We start from the raw sequence: 24347 nt of genomic DNA, 5'->3' as shown, positions 1-24347 counted from the left end.
TTGCCGATGAGATCTGAAAAGGGCTTTACATACAGAAAGAAGTAGGCAGCTGTGGAGAACATGTAGTATTGCTGTGACTTCTGTCCTTGTGTCTTTCAGTCAGAAGGGGTATCTTGTGTAAAGATGCTTCCCACATGGACCTTATGGGACACCAAGTCAAGGCAAGGACTCTATGATTTGGAGAGGGGGAAGCAGAAGAGAAATGAGGATGGTTATCACTGCCTTGTGTCACTTCAGTTGTTTCCCCTTGTCCATCAGACTCAGTATAGCACTGTATTGGTCTTTCTGTTAATGCTAGGAAAGCAACTTTCTCCCTGTTAGCTAACTGTAGCTAGTTTGTTTAGTTCAAGTTGATAGAAGAAAGAATGCAAATGTACGATTGCTGCATGTAGTATTCAATTTTGATTTATGTCAAACTTGGGGTGGTTTTTAACATGCTAGAAGAGCACTGCACAGTTTTTTTACTTTTGTGATTCAAGTAATTCAGCCCATTTGCAGAACCTGAGTTTTGTGTTTGAGTGCTACAGGATGCAATAAGAGCTGAATCATTTAATAAGTTCTTCCACCAAAACTATTCATCACAAGCCAGCTCTGGAATAGAAAAGGTATAGTCAGAAGTAATGCCCCTGCAAACTCTTAAGAGGGATCAGGGGCTTGGATCAGAGGACTCCACTTCAGTTCCCTGATGTACTTGGTTAAGCAAAACATTCATTCCTGGTAGGAGCTTCAATAATGAATGAGTAAGCTTGTGTTAGGAGTCTATAGCATTGCTAAAAAAAATGTGGCTGTGTCGTCATTTGGGCTGTTCAGTGTGCTGGACTCTGACCGTGCAATCTTTATTTTTAGAGGTGAGGTGTGAGTTAGAGAGTAAAGTGCAACTTCGTGCTCTGCTTTCCACCTGGAGCCTATCAGTAAGGCAATTATGAAAGTAATGTTAAAAATTGAATAAGATATAAGCAGTGTTGAATGCAGAATAAACTTTATGAAGCATCAGGGAGGCATAAGTATATTTCTTAGAATTGCTGATCACTTGCACTTCTCTTAAGTTTGTAAATCTGCAGAATATAAGATGCTTAAATGGAAGGGTTTGGGCAGCCTGTTAAAGCACATTGTATGAATGCTTGTGCTCTGAATGTGTAAGTTGAGGATTTATTTTTTGTGAGCATCAGGTGCTGGATACATGCCCTGAGCTGTGATGTACTGATTGTCAGTGTGACTCTTTCTAATAAATGAGTAGAAGTTACCTATAAAATATCTTAACTAATTTAGTACCTGGTATTGTTGTCATTATTGTGGTTCTGTCATGTCATTACTTAACGTTTGAATATGAACAGCTTAAAGCACCACATATTAGAGGGAGTGCCATTTTTGCCCACTAACAAGGTTTTAATCAAGGCATTCAGCAGCTCTAAATAGGCCTTTGCTTCTGAATTTGCATATCAGGAGGGGGCTGGGAGCATGAGTGGGTGGATGTCATGTCCCAGTGATTAATGATCTCTAGGAAGCCGAAAAGGGGAGAGTAATATACGCAGTATTTCTACCCCCTGGAGTAGGAATGCAAACACTATTGTGCAGATCTGTGCATAGTCACTGACTTCCTGGTAGCTGGAGAATTTCATACACTCCTTTACCACAAATAAAACTGTCAGTGGAGTGACAAAGATCAGAAAGCCGGGCTTCATTTATTGAAAAGAATAGCTCAGACACAGTGATCCAGAAAATTAATTTTGTAGGTGTTTGGGAACTTGGTTGTTTAATAAGAAACTGGTAAAAAGAGAACTTTTGATGAAAGGCCTGAAGCCACCAAATATTCATTGAATTTTAGTCTGGTTTGTTTCTAACTATTCCGGAATTATTGGAGAGAAATAACTTCCATGATATAAAAGACATATCTTAAACAGGAATTAGAACAAAACAAAGAGAACAAGCTTTCCAAAAAGTAGAAGTTGTCTGAATTTCAGTTGCTAAAAGAGCAAAAGGGATATGGCACAATGTGGAACAGCCACCCAGTCTGATCAGACCAAAACCAGCACATTTGTTAGAAATCCTGTTACTTTTGATTGCTATGATTTGCTTTCTCTTTCACTAATTCTTTGTCATAATTGTATTAATAACAAAAACTGAGGGCATCTTCTAAGTAGGTAATTAAACACATTAAATGAAGTTGTTTGGTAAGTTTTTTCTGTTCTTGGGACACTTCACCAATCCTTGAAACATCAATGCTCATAGCTCCGTTGGTATCTTTGAAGTCTGCGTATTTAAGCCTAAATAGTTCTGTAGTATTTCTAAATATATCCATTTTTACGTTTAGTTGGGCATCAGCAAGTAAATAATAACAGAATTCTAATTTTTGCAGCATCTGTGTAATTTATCCCCATATTCAGGAAGAGTACAAACGCAAGTCTGTATAATGAGAACAGGATAGATAGCAAACTCAAGGGATGTGTACCATACAAGAGACCCTTGCAAAGTAAGTTCCATCTTACTCCATTAAAGAGGAGGGAGGGACCCTGTGGTCTAATTGAAATCACTTAATGGATATTTGGGAAGCGCTTCTCTGTGCTTTGTAGAATGCAAAGACTGCCAGTTACTAAAAGGTAGCGCTTAGTAAATAAACCTGAATCTGGTTTTAATGTGTTAAAAGCTTTCTGTATTTCTTATACGCTACAGGCTAAGTAGAAGTCAAATATTTCAGGGGACCTGAGAAATTGCCACCATATCCCACTGTTTTAAGAGGAAGAAATGTTTTCTGTGGTGTATTTTGTCACATTAATGATAGTAATACGGATGTATTGTAAAACGTTTTCAGTTTCAAGGAGGAAAAAACTGACCTGCTACATACTAATGTGAGAGTTCCCCCTGCTGTCCTGCAAGATCAGCTGCTGTAACAACACGCTGCTGGAAGCTGTGCCTTTATCTGTTGGATAGGATACTGGGGGGGCTGGAAGTAATAATGCACTGCCGCAGTATAGCTTTTGGAGCTTTTCTTTCTTTTTCCTTGTTTGTTCCAAGAGCCAGCACTCAGGCGATAATGCATGCCACCTTCTTTAAAACCCAGAGAGTAGAAAACAAAGCATTGTTTGAGTTGCAGAGCCTCTTTTTGGTTGCAGTTGTACAAACAGTTTATGGTGAGTTGAACTCCGTTTTTAAGTCTTCCAAATGAATAATGAATCTTTAAAATCTGTTTCAGCAATGCAATCAACCTCTTAAGCAACGTTCCTGTTTCCTGCTTGGATGTTCTTACTAATTCATCATCCCAAGAGGAAACAGATATAAAATACAATGGTATGAATATGGGAGCAATTCAAATTTTACTGGATTTCATGGAGAAGAGAATAGACAAGGTATGGGCTGCAAAGATTCTTCACAAAAAGGGCCTCTTTCGTTAATGTAAAAAGTGCACATATGTAAAGCTTCTTAGAAACCTTTCAGACAATGTATAGCACAAATATGGTTGTCCTTGCTTCTAGATTGTAAGATACCTCAAAACTGAAAAAAAATTCCTGTGAATATCTGAAGCATACTTGCTCTGTCTGTTTGTGTGTGTCTGTGTGAGGATGAACATTTGGCTCTTTGTTTATATCTCTGTAAAGTTCGTGTTTTAGCTGTCATGTAGGATTTTATTGAAGGGTTCGTAGGATTTGAAAAGGAAAATTTTTTTCACTTGTATTTTATTTTAGGGAAGCAGCTATAGAGAAGGTCTGACTCCAGTTCTCAGTTTATTAACTGAATGCTGCCGAACTCATAGGAATATCAGGAAGTTTATCAAAGCTCAAGTAAGTAAAATATTCATCAAAATTTAAATATGACACTAATGATAAACTCTGAGGTTTGTACATCAGTGCATGACACTGATACTTTAAAAGTATGAATGGTTTCATATTAAATTACCTACAGAGTTCTTTGTAGTGCTTTTTTCTGTTAGGTTTCTGACAACTTGTCAGCTATGGAAATAATTTTTCAGTCATGTAAATCAATAGATATTATGGCCTAAGTTCCACAATGTATTTTGTAGATATGTTAAATGATGACATGAAGGGTATTGTAAAGCTGTGTTAATACAAATCATTGTGGATCATGTGACACAGGGGCAAAGAACTCAGTGAGGTCTGTCCCCTTAAATCCAGCATGTCAAAAAAAATTCAGTGCAGTTAATAAAACTTCGCAAAGCTGTGTAGTAACCGGTGAGGCTACAGGTGTTTTGATGGGTTCTGCTTGAGCTTTAGTTTGACCTCAGCAGGCAGGAGTCACTGGAATTGAAACTTGTGTACCAGCTGTTCTGTCAGAGTAAAACTGTCCCTGAACAGAGGCACACTTCATCACTTGGTCTCTTTAAAGAGCTGTTTAATACAGTGCAGACTGTGGGTAGGCTTTTTACAGGAAAATAAGATTTCGATGCCATGGTTAAAGATCTAAAGGATCTCTGTGGCTTGGTGGTTGGGTGTGGTTTTCTGTTTGTTTTGCTGCTTTTCCTGGAGTTAAGTGGAGAAAAGTTGAAAGATGAGCAAGGGAAAGAGCTGAAATCAGCTGAGAAATGTTCTTTTTCCTAAGATGCTTTTCCTGGAGTTAAGTGGAGAAAAGTTGAAAGATGAGCAAGGGAAAGAGCTGAAATCAGCTGAGAAATGTTCTTTTTCCTAAGATGCAGTGATTTTCAGGGTGCATGGTAGATACCGCTCCCAGGTCAAACCTGCACCTGAATTCATAAATGGAGTTATTTATAATGGATAAAAGCATACATTTCCTGCCTCTTTCATCTATACCAGGAGAGTGGTTTTGGGAATTTAAGAAACTTGTTCTTGCTGTTTATTGTTTTTATTTGTAGCAGTTCTTTCCTATGATACCCTTCTGATCTGTTCAGTTAAAATAAAATACAGTTGCAGAGCCAAATTTTCAGAAGTTAGAAAATGAAGTTGTCTGCATGTGTTTACAACATCTCAGCATCTAGATGGCAGGACATAATTGCATGCTGTCTCCTACCACAGGACCACTGCCTCATATAGTGCACAGAATGGATGGATACTGCTAACTGCATGACTGAATATTTGATATTTTGAATTACCCTCATTGTTAAGTGTTGGCCTTAGGCTTTATTTATTATGTACTATTCAAATTCTGATCCGAAGACAGAATGATTAATTTCCTCATGGGCTGTCCTATGGCACTCATCACTGTATTAGTACTAGAGTACTCTAAAAATATTAATTCATTCTTACAACACTCTGTGAAATGTCAGTCATGGTACTATCCCCATTGGGGAAAGTAAGCAGGGACAAAGTAAAATGTTTTTGCTAATTGTTTGAATACTTAGTTTGAAACAGACAGGCTACTTCGAAAAAACCAGACCCTATATTGTAGCATTCATTTGTTTAAGTATCATTTCCCAGTCAGTCCAGTTTCAGTAGTAATTGTGCGGCAATCTTGCATGGAACGTGACATTTTACATTAGACACCTAGAAGACAAAGGACTTGCATTGTCTTATGAGAATTAGTGACATCTTTGGTTTCATTTCCTAGTAAAACATTGAAGACCCACAATTCTTAACAGGAATCTTCAGATCATAAAATTTCATATTATGGCCTAGATTTGTTTTCAGATCATATTGTACACTGTGAATGTGAAAAAGTTAATGTAGGTTTTAAGTCTGAAGGCATATGTGCAAGGAGGCAGAAGTTAGGTTGCAAAACCAAGTACCTCCTGCCTGCCTTAAGGGTTGAAATTAACAATATTAATGACATTTAATGATAAAATAGTGTGCTTGAGGAAATGTTGAGTAATGTTTTCTCCAAGCTAAATTTCAAAAAACTGTTGATCTTTTAAAAGAATGTTTTCTGGGAGAAGTATGCATTTCCTCTGTACGTGTAGAGCCAGTTTTTTAAATTTATGGCAGTGGGACTTGCAATGTGACTTATTTTCCTGATTTTTCGTTATAACTATATTCATTGTTCTGTATAAATTACACATCGTGTTAATATTGTAAGTTTCCTTAAGCTGGTATTTTTAATGCTTTTACCAGATATCTGAGCAGAACAGAAGAAACAAAGAACATGAGGTTACTGCTGTCTGTTGGCCAACTATTTTGTGACATGTTTGTGCTCTTAAACTCCTAATAATGTGGGGGAGTTTTTGTTTGTTTGGTTGGTTGGTTTTTTTTAAAGTTTGGGGACTGAGTACTCTTCTGCCCAGCTTGGCCGACCATAAGGCCTGAATATATTAAGAAGCAAGAGTCATTACTAGTGCATGTAAGCATAGTTAGGTTGATTTTTTTTTTTTTTTTTTTTTTTTTCTTGAAGGAGCAGAGCTTAGAGTATTTTCTTGTTCTGTTGGCTGTTTGTTTCTGCAATGATTGGGTAGGTATTGCCATGCATTATGTACTGTTTTTCCTTTTTTTTTTTTTTTTTTGTGCTGCTAGGTATTGCCTCCACTAAGAGATGTATCAAATCGTCCAGAAGTTGGCACAACAGTGAGAAACAAGCTTGTACGCCTTATGACACATGTTGACCTTGGAGTAAAGCAAATTGCAGCAGAATTCCTTTTTGTTCTTTGTAAAGAGAGAGGTAAAAATTACTTTTTCTTCTCCCTTTTATATAAGGCTTTGCTGTAATGTAATTAGTGCATTTTGCCTCATGCTATAACTCAATTCTTGTAAAACTGCTGGTTTTTGTTTTTTAGCTGATAATAGCCGAGTAATTTTCTGTATCACTCTTTGCAGTTGACAGCTTGTTAAAATATACAGGCTATGGTAATGCAGCAGGACTGCTGGCAGCAAGGGGCTTGTTAGCAGGAGGAAGAGGAGATCATTGGTACTCGGATGATGAAGATACAGATACAGAAGAATACAAATCTGCAAAGCCAAAGTACAGTATTGTTTTCAGTTCTGCATATCCTGTTGCATTTTAGATGTTTTGACATAATTCTTCTGTTTCACCTTGTCCAGAGAGGCCAGTTTTGGAATTACGCGTGCTTTTATTAACTGCTGTCTCCTGTTGACTTCAGGGTCTAACTGTTGAGAAACTGGCCTCTAACAGTGACTGTCATATAGTCAGATGGCTCCAGGGGAAAAAAAAAATTACTGTGAGAATGATATAACTTCAGTCTGAATAAAATTCAAGTCTGTTTAAAATTCAAGTGTGAAAATGGATTTTTAAGCAAATTTTAGAAAAACATTATAGTAACAAACTTAGTAAGGATAGTGTTTGCCCCAGAATTTCCACTATTGTTTGTGGGGTACATCTCTGTAACAGAAAACAAAGGTGTCAGATGTGGCTTAAGGTTTTAAGTAGAACTTTGTAAAAAAGGAACAAACCAGGTTTTGCTTCAGTCAGTTGGATTGCCTGGTACTAAAATTTTCCTAAAGAATCAAGCAGGTCACATGAGTAAATATTGAAGGAGCAAAATAACTTCTACAGAAGTCATGCATCAGGGATCCAGTATATTTGTTTGAAGGATTCGATGAATATATAGAAGGTCTGTCTGCTGATTTTTACTAATTGTAATTTATTTGGTGTTAGGAGTTTCAGTTTGTCATGTTAGATCTGTGATTTGATGCCATTTTAAGCAGATTCTGAAACTGTTCATAGTGGGCATCTAAGGCACGTTATTTTTCTGCTTTACTCAATTTTTGTTGATAGAAAAGGTATATGATGGGGGTTGTGGCTTATTGGGAGGCTCTTAAGGAACACAAATGAAAGACAGGATTAAATGTATGAGAAGTTACAGAAATTATATTGCTTCTATACTAAGAAACACTCTAAACCAGGAGGTTTCTTTTTATTTCTGCACTTCAAGATCTTCTTTTCTTGCTCTTTTGTCTCTGCTGCTCTTTCAAAAGCCTAACATGCAGTTACATGCATATAAGTAAAACTGCAACATCTATTTAGTTAAAAGCTAATACTCAAACAAAATATTCAAGACAACTGTCAGTTGATTTATGCATCTGATTCTCTGTTGCTGTTAAATGTTTGTGATTAAACTGCTTGATAAGATAATTTAGTCTGAAAGTATTCTTTAAATCTACTTCTCTGCTTTTGTTACCACTTCTGTATCACAGTTCACTTTTAACAGTGAAAATAGAACTGGCATTGTAAATTCTCAAAGTAACCTTAATTTGGTTTTAGCAAAAATCATCATGCAGGGGCAATAGTAAATTAATTCAACAATTTTCATTAATAAGAAAACCTAACTGGAACCTGTGTATATTTTTAAAATCAAGCAGTTACAGAATTAGTTTCAAATATGTATCTGTCATTCTGTTCCCCATCAATGTCTTTATTGCTAATGGCATTGTCATTACTACTATCATTATTCCCCTGCTTTCAAACTGCTTGTGTATGGATTATAACATAACAAGTACTGGTGGATTGTGTATTTCTGAGTAGCTAGCAAGTAATTAATGCAGAATCAACAAGAAGATAGTATCACGGTTCATGAGAAAAGGCTACCAAAAAGGTATAAATACCAAGGTTGGCTATTTATAGTAAAAACTTTTATGTGCAGTTTAAACAGTTTTATTCTTGGTGGTTTCTGTTAGTGTGTCTCTTTCCTTCTATCTCTAGAAATGTGAATTGTATTGTTTTTCCACCTCCAGCATTAACCTTATCACTGGTCACTTAGAAGAACCAATGCCCAATCCGATGGATGAAATGACAGAAGAACAGAAAGAATACGAAGCTATGAAGCTTGTCAACATGTTTGATAAACTTTCCAGGTATTATATTATAGCTGCTTTTTAGGGAGGCAGCTTATATCCTGGCTCTTTACTAAGATCTAGTGCTTCAAAATAGTGTTATAATCAACTTATTTGCAGGGTTAGGACCACTTTAACTGCAGAGAAAAATGTTTAGCACTTCAAAGAAAAGAGTGATATATAACAGGACTTCAGAGGAAACTCTTTTGGAAGGAATTGGACAGAATCAGGAAGGTCTGGTGGTGAGGGGACCTGCCTCCTAAATGGATAGGCTGATAATAATGAAAAGAATTTCTCCTTTTACAGTATGGGACACAATCCAAGCCCAAGGCAAGTGTATTCCTTTTCCCTAAGTCAGTGAGCAGCATCTCATGGTAACTGCTTATGTCTGCTGCTTATATGAAGAGCAAATACAGCGTGAAGATACTTGTCACCAGAAGCAGTAAAATATAATGGAGTATTTAAAAGAGAATTTACAATTAAGAATTATGGTGGATTTATTAGAATATGTGTGGACTGGATTCAAACGAGCCATTATAACTTGTGTTAAATGACTGAGGTAATGCCATAGAAGAAAATGGTACTTAATGTGGCATAAAGGTGTACATTATTGCCATGGAAAGTTGATTTTTGTTTTATAGCTTTCTACATACAAAAAGGGAATAGACCTGTGCAGTTAGCTATAGCTTTTTCCTCTTTGACTCAGTATGCCTGGAATTTGCTGGTTTTTCTTCCCTCTTACTTGTAGCCATGTTGGAGTGATTGCTTGTGGGTTTTTTTCTGTAAGCAAAGTTTTAGTCTTGAGGAACACTTAATGTAATACTGATTTATCACTGAACTGAGCTGTAGGAATTTAGGTAAACACGTAAGTGGATCATTCTTCAAACATGGGAAAACTGAGCAGCTAGAAACGTTTGTGTTTTGTGAGTCTGTGGCTACTCAAATAACAAGATCTATTCAGAGAAATTCAGCAAACCAAGTATTGTTACATCTCTATTAAAGATTAGGAATACAGCAAAAGATATGGGAGAATCCTGGATCTTACATTAGCTGAAAAGACTGAATTATAAGCAGGAGAGTAGGCAGGGAAGGGTCTCAGAACAACTGATCTGAGACTGTCAGTGAAGTAATGGGATATTTTTTCACATTATTTGCATGGAAAGCAAGTGTCATCATATGTTACAGTCTTAATAAAGAGAAGAAAATGCAGTGCACATGTAATCTTAATTGAACTGCTATGTAAAATTGAATGTTTGCTATGTAAGCTAGAGAATTAAGATGCTGAGCCTTAGGGGTACCACAATAAAGTGACTAAATGGTGTAAAACTTTTAAAAAGGAAAGATTGAAACTGGAGATAAACTAAGAGTGAAGACAAGTCAGTTGCTATCACTGTAGCAGTTACACAAAAAGTCCATAGCATAAGAGTCTTTTCAGTGTGGAGGCTCAGAGACACCTGCTGTGTTGCCTGCTACCAACTGACAATAACTCAGCAGCTGGTGCCCTGTGTCACTACTCATCCTCTTGGCCAGTAGCATTACTTTCACCTTGGGCTTTCTGTGTCTGTTACATCCACCTGCAGTTTCTTCTATAATACTTAGACTGCAGACTCTTCAGGGCTGGGACTCTTTGTTGTAAGGTTTTTGTTTGTTTGTTTTTTAGTGTAGTGATTACTGTGGAACAGTGTTGTTAATGTGACCCCTTTAGGTGCTGTGATAACATGAATAAAATCACTTGACTGTTCTTCCCACCATTTTTGTTTAATGAAAACTGGGGGGGGAGCGGGGGAGGGATGCTGGCAGGAAGGAAAAAGAAAGTAAGACTTGGTTTTGGGAGGCTATGGGATTGTTTTTAATGAATGTAATTGAGTGCAGTTGTGGGTTTTGCAGATGTTAAATAAAAGGGGAAGCTGCCAGTCTTGTATACAAGAAGAAAGACTTAGTAACATGCAGATAGTGGTGGGAGTCCCTGCATGTTTTTGGAATTGAACACTTCTGCCTCCAGCTTGAGCCCTTCAGTGCTGGGAGTTTTCAGAGACTTAAATCTACCACTGGAATGCACTTTTTTTCCCTTGGTTTGCAACCTACAAGTTTAAACTGGAGGTTGCTTTGATAGGAATCTTCAGTTGACTCTGGGTTTTCAGTCTTGCTCTGAGGCAAGTCTGCTGGTGGCAGATTTCCTGCTTCTGTTGGTCTTTGTTGTTGTCACCGTAGGAGAGGACATACACCATGAGTTGAGCAGTTTGTTTGGTGCAGTGCTTTGCTTATAAGAGGGGAGGAAGTTGGGCAAGGGTACAAACAGCTCCTCCTCCTAATCTTGAACAAGTTTGTGTAACTTCACCTGTGTAACTTGAACAAGAGCTTAGAGTGAACTTGTGTGATGTACAGCAAAACTGGTTTGCTTAATATACTTCTGTTGTCCCAGTAGTGGAAGCTAAACTTTAAAGAGCTTGCCTGCTTTTACTGGGAGAAGGTATTAAAAAAAAAAAAATAATAATGTGGAAGAACTGAAGAACTGAAAGACTTGCCTCCCTTCCTGACTGGTGAGGAGCATCAGTCCAGTCTGTCACTGGGGTGTTTCACATTTGGCTCTGTCTGGCTCTGTATTGTTTCTGAAAAGTTACCTGGTGACTGATTGAACTCAGAAAACAAATTTGCAAAACAGTCAATTTTATTGAAAAGTTACAGCCTTCATTAATGGATGCTAACTCTTTACACTGTACAGTTTGTACAGGTTTAATGAAACTATAAGTAATAAACTGGCATTTTCTCCCTTCTTCTGTAAGATGCCAGTGGATTTTTGCTCTCTAGGTTTCTCTTTATTTTCAGCATTGGTAGTGAAGAATTGAAACTGCTTTGGGGTAATGTAAAACTAATCCATGCTTTTGGTCATTACTGGTCTTACTTCCAAAGTTTTTCTATTCTGTTAGGTTGTTGGTGTTTAGGCCATGGGGTTCATGAGGTAATTGACCGTTGACAAAGCTAAATTAAAATTAATCACCTAGTTTTATCAATATGGAGGAAAGCTAAATATTGTTTGTGAACCCATTTTCCCTTCTCCAATATTTTAACATAGATCTGGGTTCTACAGAAACTTGTGTAGAATTTAATATTTTGCTCAAATATGGCTGGATGAGAATACTTTTTGAAATTGTGAAATACATATATAAATTGTAAGTGTAAATTAAGATGAAAAATACTATTACTGCAGCTTTTGGTAGATGCAGATGTAGGTAGCTTGCTGGGTGCCTGAACCTGGCCATGAAGTAACTCTACAGGCTTTTTCTGCAATAAGGGTTGATACCGTCATGATGATACATTGAGAATTGTTTGGTGACTGTAAATCAGTGTCCTCTGTATGTGATGCACATCTTTGAGCTTTGAAAAACTCCTCAGATCTGCAAAAAGAATTAACTCAACCTTTATTTTTTGCAAAATACCAAGTTAGCTACCTTAAATCGGTGTTGTATGGTATTTTGTCTGTTGATATAATACGTTATTTGAAATACTCAGTGTTAATTAAAATGTCTGGAAAAAATGATAACATTTTTTCTATTATAAATGGCAGGTAGAATTGTATATTAACTGACTAATTTAAAATGTCAGGATGCTTTTTCCAAGCCAACCTTGTATTAATAGCAAGAATCCTTTTGCTGATGAAATGGTCTCCAATTATCACAGCTTGGGTTTTGTTGTACATTGAACGGAAGTCAACAAAATGAGTATGTAAGAGAACCTGTCTAAATAAGCAACCATACTCATTAAAAACACAAAATTAATCATAGGATGAATGAAGAAGGCAATGCTACACAGAGGGTTTTTTTTCCTCCCCTTTCTAATCACAGAACAAAATAATGTTACGTGAAAGGATCGGAACTATTATGTAGTACTCAATTATAAGGAGGTGAATAGGTCCCTAACATGCTATTTTATCAAAGGAGCAGAGTGGTGTTTACATGATGGCTATTTGATTACAGACACCGTCATTAATTCCATGTGTCAATACTGCCCTATAGCACACAGAGCAGACAAGAAAGAGTTACCCTTCAAAACAAGGGAATGATTTTTTGAGTTGTTATCAAGCTAAATGGCAAGCAGTAAGCTGGAACTTGTGTAGATATATTTGAAGGGACTTTTGGGAGATCTGGAAGTGGAAGAAGAGAATGCATTTTACAACCGTTTAATTACAGTGTGTTTCTAAGTACACTTGAATAGCATGCTTTACATTAAAAAAAATGAATGTTGCAAGAAGGTGTATTTGAGTATATGGGAGGTCACAAAAGGATGTTCAGATAGGTGTGAATTTGTACTTGTATATATCTTCATGGGTACAGAGGTACTGCCACTGCCACTTACTGGGCCAATGCTATCTCTCTTCTGCTGTATAGATGTAATTTAAACATCCAGTGTCTGGATAGCAAACTGTCTTTTGAAGCTGTATGTGCCAGGTTGTGGTGCTTCCCTTGCCACTTATCTCACCTTAAACAGTAAGCACTTCCTCAGCTAGCCCCAGTTGTCAAAGTTCAATTGAGGTCTCTTAAGCGGCCAGTGCTAAATAGTCAAATAGCTGAGCTGAGACCATTCGTACCAGGTAAGGATCAGTGCTGTGGGCTCTGGTGTGGTACTGAAGTTAGCTGAGTATTGCCTCCAGCAGTATTCTGGTTAGCAGATAGTTGTTCCAAACTTCTGAAGCTAGCTTTGTAGGCAGCCCAGATCTTTTCATCTGTTTGTCTCCCTTTGTATTTTTCCTCTTTGAAGAACAGGAGTAAGCTTGTGTGGTGTTCAGAGTTTGCAGTCTTTAGTCGGAAAATGGCATCCCTTCACTGGTAGATTATGGTTAGGAAAAAAATAGGCTGATCCCTGCTTCTCATCCTACTTTCGGTGGCCTGGAGTATTTCTGTCTTCATACAGTTCAGTTTTATTGGGTAGCATTTGTCGGAGGAAGCATGCATGTAGTTCAGCTTCCTAATACAGAGAGAACAGCAAACTTGTAACAACCATCTTTCATCCTGCTCAGGGACTTGCAAAGCAGGAAGTTCGTGCAGGAACTGAAAGGTAATTGATAAACATCCTTCTTATATTATGACGTGAGCTCAGCCTAGCTCATAGTTAAAGCATAGAGAGGAAGAAGTGCACTGGGAATGAACCTCAACTGCAATATGGCACAGTTCATAATGGTGCACTTTGGGTACAGCAAGCTGAGAAACGGGCTTTTGAGCGTCACGAAAGAAGACACAAATGCATGTCAGTGACTCAGACTTCTGCATTACATTGTCATGCAAAACTTGGTGTATTTATCCTCAAAAGACCCCCACAAAAAACACAGCTTGTGTATATGGATATGTTTTGTCTGTTGCATCTGGTGTTCAGCATCTCTGCAGATGACTCATGGGAGAGGAAAAGCTGGTGTCGGCTTTGGGAGTGTGTGTAGCAGGATGTAAAAGTGAAGCATGAAAGGGAAGTTGCAGAGAAAGAGCTATGTCTTTATAATTGACAGATGATGAGATAGGACTTCTTGGCAATATTTACAGGTATCTTGTAAGTATCCTTATGTGAGGAGAAGAAGGTCCCCTTAAGGGGACCCCTTGAGACCTTGTTCTCCTGTGTTTCTTTCCTTTTCCTTGAACTGTTTCTTTATCCTTTACTAGGCTTTATAATTTATTTATTACCAATAATACGTTGTAAATTATGTGATTTTTATGACTTCTGGCTGCATTGTTAAGTGCTGCAACCTAAGAGTATGCATTGTGGTTTTTAAAACAAAATTCTAGGATCCTCTCAGCTTAAGAGGGCAAGCAAAGGTGATTTTGTTCTTTGTGGCTATGTTTTTATTTTCAGGACTTGAAAGATATGAGCAAGGAGTTACTCTTCAGGTTATCCTTCTCTAGAAATAAGTGTAATAGATCACTACCGAGGCTTGAACTTGAGTGACACTGAATTGTTACAAGATTGATTACAGATTTCAAAGGACACTTGTTTTGTATGATGGTGTATAAAAGCCAAAAAGGCCTTAGATGTATAGGGGGGGTTTCCTGTGAAAAAAGTCTGTGCAACTCCAAAGCACTCTGGCTTTGCCTTTGGGGGAGCCCTAGGGAGCAGGTTTCTAGTCCTGTCTGGACGCTTAGATCTGCAGTCTTCATTTTTTTTTTTTTTGAGGCCTTTCAAATTTGATTTTTAGTGTTCTTTTGATGCCTTCTTGCACGCTTCTCCAGCAGAAAAACTTAGAGTGCTCTCATTTGGGAAAAAACTGCATACTACAGATCGCATTGCCTGAAGGAAGAGGACTTGCTATTAAGTATGGCAAGCTATCTCCAGTCTATATAAAGATAGATCCTACTCTCACACACACGGAGGCAGAGTCCGGCCTGTGCTCTTCAAGTATGGTCATTACAAACCTCCTTCCCTGGCCCCCAGCTTCCCACTCCAGCCTGGTTTGCCAAACCACAGCAGTTTCTCCAGGTCCAGTTTCTCACATTTTGAAATGCCACAGGCATCAGGTTTGTGAGTTTATCACTGTAGTATCAGATTGCCACATCTGCACAAATAGCTGTGCTTATCTTGCTGGTCTCTGCTCTTCTGGAGCAAAAAAGACTCTTGGGAGACTTACTGTAACTGCTGCTTGACTGTACAATACCTGGTGTACCCATGCCATGTAATTCAGATGTTGCCTTTCTTTCTGTTCCTATGGTTGTGTTAAGATTAGATTGCCAGCTGTGTACAAGCAATTTTTGTCCCTTTTTCAGCCAAGGTAGTAGTGCACACTGGGCAGAGAGCTGGTGAAATGCCTGTGCTTCCCCATTGAGTGATGGAGTTTTATTGTCTGTGGCTGGGGAGGGTGGTATATATGTGTTAAATTGACAGTTTTACTGGGCTGCCTTTCAGGCAAGGGGTGAATTGACATCAAGCCTCTGCTCCTTTATTTAAGGTGACTCCTGAATATTTAGAAGTATTCTCCTTTTTTTTTTTTTTTTCCCAGCCGAAAATCAAAATGTTATCTTTGCCCTTACAGCTTTTGCCATAATCCACATATAAATGAGGTGATAAAAAGTAAGGATTAAATAAATCTTTGCTAATACTTTTTGATTGGCTTAATCAATAATTAATCATCTCTTAGATGAGGCTGTAGCTTGTGGAGTAGATATAATTGGATTAGTTGCTGAGAGGCCTTTGGAGCTTTGAAGAGATTAAAATGGCTGTCAATCCTGTAATTAAACTGCCACAAACAAAAGCAATAGTATTAGAATCGGTCAGCTTTTTCTAAAGGAATCAACAAGTACTTACACACCCCTTAGTAGTGGCGTAGGCAGAGTATGTTCTCGTAACTGATTTCTTTCCATCAACAAGATGAATATGTGTCAAATCATTGTTTTAATTGCCTGGGCATCTACCGGCCAGAATGGCAGGTGAAATTTTAGGAAGAAATGACTGTCAGAGAAGTCCTAGAAGACAAGCTGGTTTGTGTATCTAAAACAGTGAACTTTCTAGAAATCATACTGTTGCTTCAAACCTTTCTATCAAATCTTAACACTGACATTTGTTATCTGACTTAGCGATTCCTATAATTTTCCTCTGAATGTTGTCAATCATTTTTTAAAAAGAAAACTATAAATAACAGTTAATAAACTTTGCAAGGCTTGCAAAGCCTTGTCTTGAGCCTATTAGGCACTGACTTTTCATGGTGTCTTTAATTGGCTAAGTAGGTTTGGCCTACATGAATGAAGTCTTTATCTGTCCTACTCTTCCCCTCCCACCTATTTTGGAAGGTTTTTTTGTTCCTCTTTCTTGAAAACAGAGGGCTTTAGCAGAAATAACTTCCTTGTAAAGGCTCATTATGTACTAAAGCATATACTGTATGTGACTGTATTATACACATGTGAATTGATATGTGTGCATATGCTAATATATATTCTTGGTTTAAATCTCTTACAGAGATGAGCTTATAAAACCAATGGGAGTGCGGCCGGATGGTACAATGGCTCCTTTGGAAGAAGCAGTCAGCCAGTACCATACCAACAAGCAAGACAGTTCAGATTCAGACTAAAGCATCACCTGCTTCACTCTCAATTCTCCTCTAATCCACACTTTTCCTTAGAGCCACAACATCTTTTATCTAGGCATTTTACTCTCACATTTAGCCAGCGTCACTTTAACTGTTCTATTACTTGGGATATATAAATGATGGGTCCGGTGGTGTAATGTCTGAATTTTTATTATGTCTGTTGAAAGAACATATCAATTTTATTAGTTGATGATTTTTATTAATTTAAAACTAAACGTATTTCAAAGGGATAAAAAGTGAAAGCCTACAATGTAAAATAAAACACAGATGCTTTAATTTTACAGAATTCTGTTTTCTAAACTCTGTAGGTTTTCCCATTCTTGAAATTTTATTTTTTTGTATTGTCTTGCTAGTCTCTCCCTTTCTATAATTGTAATTAAAGAAGGTGTTTGCTTGATGGCATTAGGAGCAGAGGGTGTTTAAACTCAGAAGTCTGACTGACTTATGAAGCTGCTTTAAATGGCATTCAGCTGCAATTTCAGAGATTTTTAAAGTGTCATTGGATTTCTTACTGCTAAACACTTCTGTGGTTAAACTGCTGCTTAAGATTTTACCAATGTGTCAAGTCACTGACTGCTGCTAAAATTACCTTTAAATTGGGAACAAGATGAGGTATGATGAATGTCCTCCCTACCTCCCCTCCCCCATTATGACCACATGAATATACCTCCCCCTCCCATCTTTGGTTAAGTAAAAACATCCCTATTCAAAACAGCATTCAAGTATGTACACTTAAATGTTGTCATGAATGGGAGCGGACTAAAGTGAAGTGCACGTGCAAGCGTTTTACTGAATTGGGGCCTACTTTTGCAGATTAATGGCTGTGCCTCACTTGAAGGGAAGTCAAACTGATCAACAAATATTTCCTTTCAGGGAGAACTTAGAAAGCGATGGGATAGAGAGGGGAATTTGGGAAGGAGAAGAAAGTCACTTTCAACCCTGTACTCTCGTAAAACAAAGATTAAAGTTTTAGGTGTGTTGCACTGCTGTTGTTGTATCATTGCCTGCTTGTTTTCTTTCTCTCTGTGTTTCTCCCAGCATGAATTACATGAAGAATAATCCATGTCTTAGTTTTTAATTTTATTTTATTTTTTTTTTGCTCAGAAGCGTCCACATGCTACTCCTTGTGAACCTTTCAGAGGCTGGTGAAAGTTTCCCTGTTTTTCCTATGACTTGAGACTGGTTCCCTGAACTAAGAAAGCTGCTGTTCAAAGACCTTGTAAAGGGAGGACTTGGTATGAAATCATGCTGCGGTTTCCCGTAGAGGAGCTTGTACAGATCTCCTTAGTCTTCTGAAAGGACTAAAAGGAAATAATGCACTGCTGTCCTCTCAGCAGTTCAGTTTGTTTTCCCAAAAGACGCTGCCTAGCCATACCAATGCACCTTTTTTTTAAAAAAAAAATGGGGGGGAGGGGACAGACAGACCCTTAGGGACATTAATTGTATACATTTCTTCATGCTGGGACCTTTCTGAATCTTAAAATAATTGATGCTTTGGGTTATGATGTGATCGGGGCTATATTGTCTGCTGCGTTCCACATGGAGCATGACAATTTGCGTAGGGAGAAAAGGAAGCCAGCTACTGTTCCCACGTAGCAACAGCTAAAGCAAACCCCACCAATGTATTGATAATACTCTAATCATGCCAATTATGTATGAATCCAAAAGAGGGAAGGAAGAATTGCCTAGGAGCAAGAAAAACACTTAGCTGCTTCTAAGCTGGGTCTCAGAAATGTAATTTTGGGTCTAACATCATCCACTGACTACTTTGAGCCCAGCACAGGCAAGTATTAAGTACACTGCAAGCGCAAAGAATTTATGAACCCTCCCCAAGAAGCAAAACTTAACTAGCTCTGTTAATAAGGAGTTGAGTCCTGTCCAGATACTGGCTGAGGCTGTTCCTTGGGGCTGGAGAAGCAGTTGTTTCAGTAATAGGCTTTTGTATGGGTTGCTATAGGGGGTTGAGTACGGAGCAAGAAAAAGAGCAAAATGTCAAATTTGTTGTTTTACAAGGTGTAGTATATGCTCCTACAATTAGCTGGCTAAAGATATTAATAAAACAGTAATGGCTCCAGAGACCTCATTAGAAATGGTGTAGCGTGAGGCTTTTGTGGTCTGGCTGCTGTCAATTGCAACAGGGCAACAATAGTTGCAATAAACAGTTCTTCTGTTTAGTTTATCTTGGAAAATATGTGCTCATAGTAGATTTTACAGACATGAGATGCTGCTGCAATTAAAAAGAAAGAAAATGAAGACCAAGCATAAGAGGATTCAGGCACAACCTTCTAGCTCAAGAGTGATTTTCATAATTGGGTTGCCTGTAGTGCAGGTTGATCTAGTTAAATGAATAATTTCTATTAGTGCAGTATCCTAAAGCATCTCTTGTTCCAAGATGATAGTTTGTGGAAGGGGTGCTGCAAGATTTTTGGCTTATCTTGGAAATGTAACGGGTCCATCCTTAGCTGCACTGGCTGGAGATCTGGGAAAATCTCAGGACGATGTTCCTCCAACACAACAGTGCATCTGCTTCCTTGTGTGCTATATGATGTTTTCTCTTCAAGGTAACCATGCAGAAGTTAAGGTTTCTCTTGGATGAGAGTCGGGAGAAAAGTAGAGTATTTGGTGATTTAAAAAACAAAAAAGCTCCCTGGACTTTGTATTTACTGTGAAATCAGGATTTGCTCCTGAGGTTATTTTCAAAGTTGAACCTCCAAAATTGGAGGCTTGGGTGACTGAAACTTAACTTAAACCAGCAAACTGGGCAGTGAACCTGACCAGTTTTTGGAATGCCATCTCTTTCCAACAGAGTGCGGAGGTGCTGCATCTGCGTTTGAGTGTCTAAATTCCTGTCTGATGTGAGCATGAGAATCTGCTGCAACCTGTAATGTTTTAATACCTAGTAATCTCAAGCCTGGAGAGGTGTGACTGCCTCTGCTAGCAGTAGTTCTGATAGAGTCACCATATATGTATTTGACTATGCATTTCATTCCACATGGTGTGAGCTATCCTGTGTTATATGAAATAATGATATTTGATTATATATGCTTTCATTTTTCCTCCGAAACACTTGAGTATAGTTGACTAAGAAAATACTGTAATCAGAAAAAGGAACCCTTCTGATAGATTTTCTGGTGCTGACTGTAAAGGCCAGCAGGTTTCAGAGACATGTACCTTTCATTCCCAAAACCTTTCACAGTCAGTCCCAAATACAAAAAAGTGTGTTTCAATCTTTATTTTGGTATCAACAGGCCAGAGTAACACAGTTCTCATTAAAGCTTGTCAATGATTTGGAAGCTTTGCTTTTCTTTGTTTCCCATTAGAGTTATGAAACAAAAGATGATGGGAAATTGCTGAAATTGGTCAGAATAATTTGTTCTTTTGCAAAATAATGCAGATGCATTTGTTTAAATGCTCATGAAAACTTCCTGGCAGGTATTCTCAAATACTAATTGAAACTTTATGTGCCCAAAAAGTGGTTTTCAGGAAAAAAGGACATTTACAATCTGTTAAAAATGTTGTTGTGAGAAAATTACCAGAACTTTAAAGAAATTTGCCAAAGAGGAAAACCACATTAGCTTCGATGTTTTGAATATAGAACACTGCTGTATATGTGTGTGGCCAAAGTAGATTTTTCACCGTATATCTGGAGTTTTTCCAAGTTCCTGAAAATCTGCAATGGCTTTTAAAAAAGAGTGAGCACATAACTGGGCAAGAGTGTATTTCTGTTACAGTTCTTCAAGCAGCCTCTACCTGGGTGAAAAATTGGTTGTCAGAGGTGGCTTTAAGGAAGAGAATATTACAGACAAGCCGTCCTATTAGTTGGTTGCCAAGCACCCTAGTCCGAAAGAGGAAAGTAAACCCCAAAGCATACAAGATCCCCAGTCTCCTGAAGGAGCGTTCCACAACATTGTCCTTCACCTTATTACCACAAAACAGCTAATAAAATCCTGTGCTTTAATAAGGTTGGCTGTAAAAAGACTGTTCCACTGTTCAAACAGTTGAGAGCCAGATTTTGCTGGTCTTTGATGAGCAGCAAGTTAAACAGCTGTCCAGATCAGATTCTTTTCTGTCAAGCATGGAAAAGTGATGATTTAGTGGTAATGCAAAGATGCGGCTCACTTTCAGACAAAAAGAGAGAGAGAGCGCGCACAGTTTAATCCTGCAAATGAAAATCTTTGTTGCATCAACATCTCAGTTACTTGGGTGGCTCTGGTTCTTATGAAAAGTTACAGGGAACATTTCCTGGTTTCTTCATGCAAAAACTTGAGTTCATCCTGAAGTTGGTTCTCTCCAAAGTATGTGTTCTCACACGGGTGATACAATATTTACACCAGGAATTTTGGGGGGAAGTGATGTCCGTTTAGCTTTACCTTGTATCCTCTAGCTGGGTGTGCCTGGAATGCAGAAGCGGCCCTGAGGCTCCTGAAGAGCAGGCAGAAGAGCCTGGAATGGCACGTACTAACTCCTTCCCGACCTCTGCTGCCAGCCAGCTGCCTGAGGGTGGCCTGAGGACAGGGGAGGCCCTGCCGGGGAGGTGGGACCTGGGAGGCCACCCTGCCTATCTCCTCCTGCCTGCAGGAAACCAGGGCAGGCACAAGGCTGCGGGGGCAGCCACACAGGTGGCTATGCGGTGTGGAAAAGGGTAGTAATTGCCTACTTGCAGTAAAGCTCAGTGTTTTTCAGGGCTGATCCTCTCGCAGCCAGCAATGCTGTCTACAGGTGAGTCGGATTAATCCTCTGCTGTTACCTGTTACTCGGCCCCGTGGAAGGCTGTGCCTTCGTCCGAGTATTGCTTTTAGTGGTGGGGATCAGTAACGCTTTGGCTGTTGCATGTCTGTCCCTCGTTTTGGAGGTGCACCATAGCTCCATGTCTTGCTTTCTTTCCTGAGAGTGAGGCTCTCTCCTCGCTCTCTACAAGTGAGGATGCAGAAGAGGGTGTCCCACAAAAAGGGACAAAACTCATTTGTTGGGAAGGAGGTAGGAGCAGCCATGTCTTCTGTCTATGCAGCACAGGAGCCACTTTCATTCCACCATCGGACACCTCTGAGTCCAGGCAGTCCTGCAGCCACTCCCATCTCGGTGGACTCTGGCTAGGCTTGAGGACAGCAGAGGCTGTCTGACAGCTGGGGAAAAAACAATCCCCAAAACCTGACCATTGCCACAAGCTGTCCAGCAGCACCATCCAACAGCACGTGGCTCAGGTCAGCTGTCTGTCCTGGCTGGGAGCTACAGGGTCCAGCAGGATCAAGCACACTCCTCGAGCATCCCAGCTTTTTCTAGAGCAGGCAGAAGCACAGATTACTGAACTGCTGACGTGCCTGGGAGTCGATCCCTCCGATGGCATGCCAATCTCTGTGGGGTACCTAGGCAGGCTTTTAAGAGGTTGGTGGGGAAGGAATTATTCAGACCACCCATCTTAGCTGGCTAAATTACCCGGGTAGTCTCTTCAAACTCCTTCTCCAGTCACGGATGAGAGAGAGGACAATTCAGAGTAAGGCTAATTTGGGTGCACTGAATGACCCTCTGCAGGAGCTTTGCTTTCCCTCCCTCGACTACAGAGGGAGCCTGGGGAGACCAGCTGGTTACATTTAACTGCTAAATTGGTTGCCAAAAGATGGGTGGTGAGAATTCCTTCCCGTTTCCCTTTTGCCATGGATCACACTCTTCCCAGAGCAAGATGCATGCCTGCTTTCTCCTGCAAATTTAGAGTGCTCAGTGTAGTGGGATATAGGCCCCCAGGAACCACCACAACACAAATGCTGCATCGCAACAGTTGATAGGTACTGTATGGTATTGTGAGTAGGATTTCATGGACTTTTGCTTAAATAGATCCTTTAAAGCAGCTTTGCTTTTGGAAGCCTGTTTAACAGCTTGTCTTGGTATAAGACAAGTTTTACATATGTTTTGAAATTTAAAAAGGAAAGTGAAACCTTCAGCAAAAATTATAATTAAAGAGGTACAGATAAGACAGAGAAGACAGAATTCTAAGTTCTCTCCAGATGTTACAAATGGAGATGAAGGTGAAGCCATTCAGACTAAACTCTGCTGAGATTGCCCCTTCCTCTTTGCCTGATAAGCCCATTGCAAATTAAAACAAAAGCAGCTAAGATCCACAGGCTTCGGGGCATCTGTAAGCCCTCTTTTACCTTTTAAAGCTCATAACAGATGCTGACTGTGGGTGTTAGTCCTCGTCTAATCAAAAAGGCAATACTTCATTCTAGAAGCTTAAAGTACAAGTTTCTGCCATATAAAAGCCAACAAGTGTAAGAATCCAAACCTGAACCTAAACTACCAGGATTTGAAGGTTTCAGGATTATTTTATGCTCAAAAAGTGATCTTGCCTGGTAAATCAAAGTGCTGTGGCAGATCACACTTCTGAAGGCATTTCAAAAAACAGTAGGTTGGGGGTTTTCCCCCTTTTTGAGAAGAGACTAGTGACTGCCTGGATTCTCTCCTGTTTTCTCATTCCCCAAATGTTCATAACACCCTGTTGGGGAGGAATAATTCCCATCCAAGTTGTAAAACACACTTATAAGTAGATGGGAAAAGCATGAACAGAGCTGTACAGAAAACAAAACCGCCAGGAACAAGATCTTATTTTGCATGCTTCTCACTGTTGTAGTTTTGCCCCAATTAGCATATTTTAAAGACAAGCCTTTTAAACAAAAAAAATTCTGCTATCTGTCTGAACCGTTCTCAAGCTTTGAACTTTTCCATCCTTTCTATTGATTATGGCCAAGTGACCCATATTTAAAAAGCATTTACAATAAAATTATAGCACTTTCTTTTGTGCTGCCGGCTTTCCCAGTGAAAAGCTAAAATGTTTTAAAATTGTCACTTTTTGACAGAGGTAATGGCTGTAATATATTTAGTCTCTTCCCCCTTGTTGTGCTTAAAATGGCTATGCTAATAAAGGGCACAGCTGTCGATACTTTATGGCCTGCTGGGGGGAAGAGGGGGAACGAAGGCAAAAAACAGATTGACTGTGTGTCAACAAATGCAGCTGGGAAAGAAAAAAAGAAGCCCCTTGAAGGCCCCTGCAACTTAAAGTCCAAGATAAATGATGTCCCTATGCTTAAAAAAAAAAAAAAAATGGAGGTTGGAATTCAATAAAGGGGAACTGAAAAGGAAACTGCTTAAAACTGAAAGCCTTTTCTCTGCCTCTAGACAGCTTACAAGAGAAATGAGCAAAACTGACCACAGAAAGAGGGTGAGCGGCCAAGAAAGAAAACAAAAGCCTATCCTGGAAAATATATTGCATCAACGAATTATCTGAAGTGCATTATCGCCGGCGGGCGGAGAGCATACAGTTTAATGGAGATGCGACAACTAACTTTTACATGCCGCTGCCTTTTGGGGAGCGGGCTGCTTTGTGCCCGGGGGAGGGGAAAGGGGAGCTGTAATTATTCATAACAAATAACTAAGGCCAGGACAAAATGGCCAGCGGGGTGCTGGTGAAAGCTGCTCCCTGGGGAGGAGGGGCACACTGCTCCACAGCTCCTGCCCAGCACAGCAGCACCCGGCAGCCCCGCTCCCGGCGTGCCCCGCTTTTAGGATGTTTTTCCCCAGGGCAGCTCTGGTACCAGCCTCTCTGGTCTTTGGGAGGA

The 24347-nt window shown here is 39.2% G+C and overlaps 1 protein-coding gene across 2 annotated transcripts in view; it reads left to right on the top strand.

Annotated features, from left to right (window-relative positions):
• Window positions 1-20703, top strand: part of RIC8B (RIC8 guanine nucleotide exchange factor B) — a 40258-nt gene extending 19555 nt beyond the window's left edge. Inside the window, exons 5-11 of one of the 2 annotated variants that reach the window (XR_008747794.1) lie at window positions 3191-3344; window positions 3681-3776; window positions 6411-6555; window positions 6711-6855; window positions 8586-8705; window positions 16611-17713; window positions 17845-20703. Coding sequence is in view for 1 of the 2 variants with exons in the window: in XM_027786637.2 (XP_027642438.2) it covers window positions 3191-3344; window positions 3681-3776; window positions 6411-6555; window positions 6711-6855; window positions 8586-8705; window positions 16611-16722 (772 nt within the window). In the remaining variant the exon portion in view is untranslated. Of the gene's footprint in view, window positions 1-3190; window positions 3345-3680; window positions 3777-6410; window positions 6556-6710; window positions 6856-8585; window positions 8706-16610; window positions 17724-17844 lie in introns of those variants that run through there. The other variant, XM_027786637.2, reaches the window with a different exon arrangement.
• The last annotated feature ends 3644 nt before the right edge of the window (window positions 20704-24347 follow it).

This window comes from Falco peregrinus, chromosome 6, assembly GCF_023634155.1.
Source record: "Falco peregrinus isolate bFalPer1 chromosome 6, bFalPer1.pri, whole genome shotgun sequence".
Lineage (NCBI taxonomy): Eukaryota > Metazoa > Chordata > Aves > Falconiformes > Falconidae > Falco > Falco peregrinus.
The sequence above is the reverse complement of the archived record's forward strand: the minus strand, read 5'-3'. Positions and strand labels throughout refer to the sequence as shown.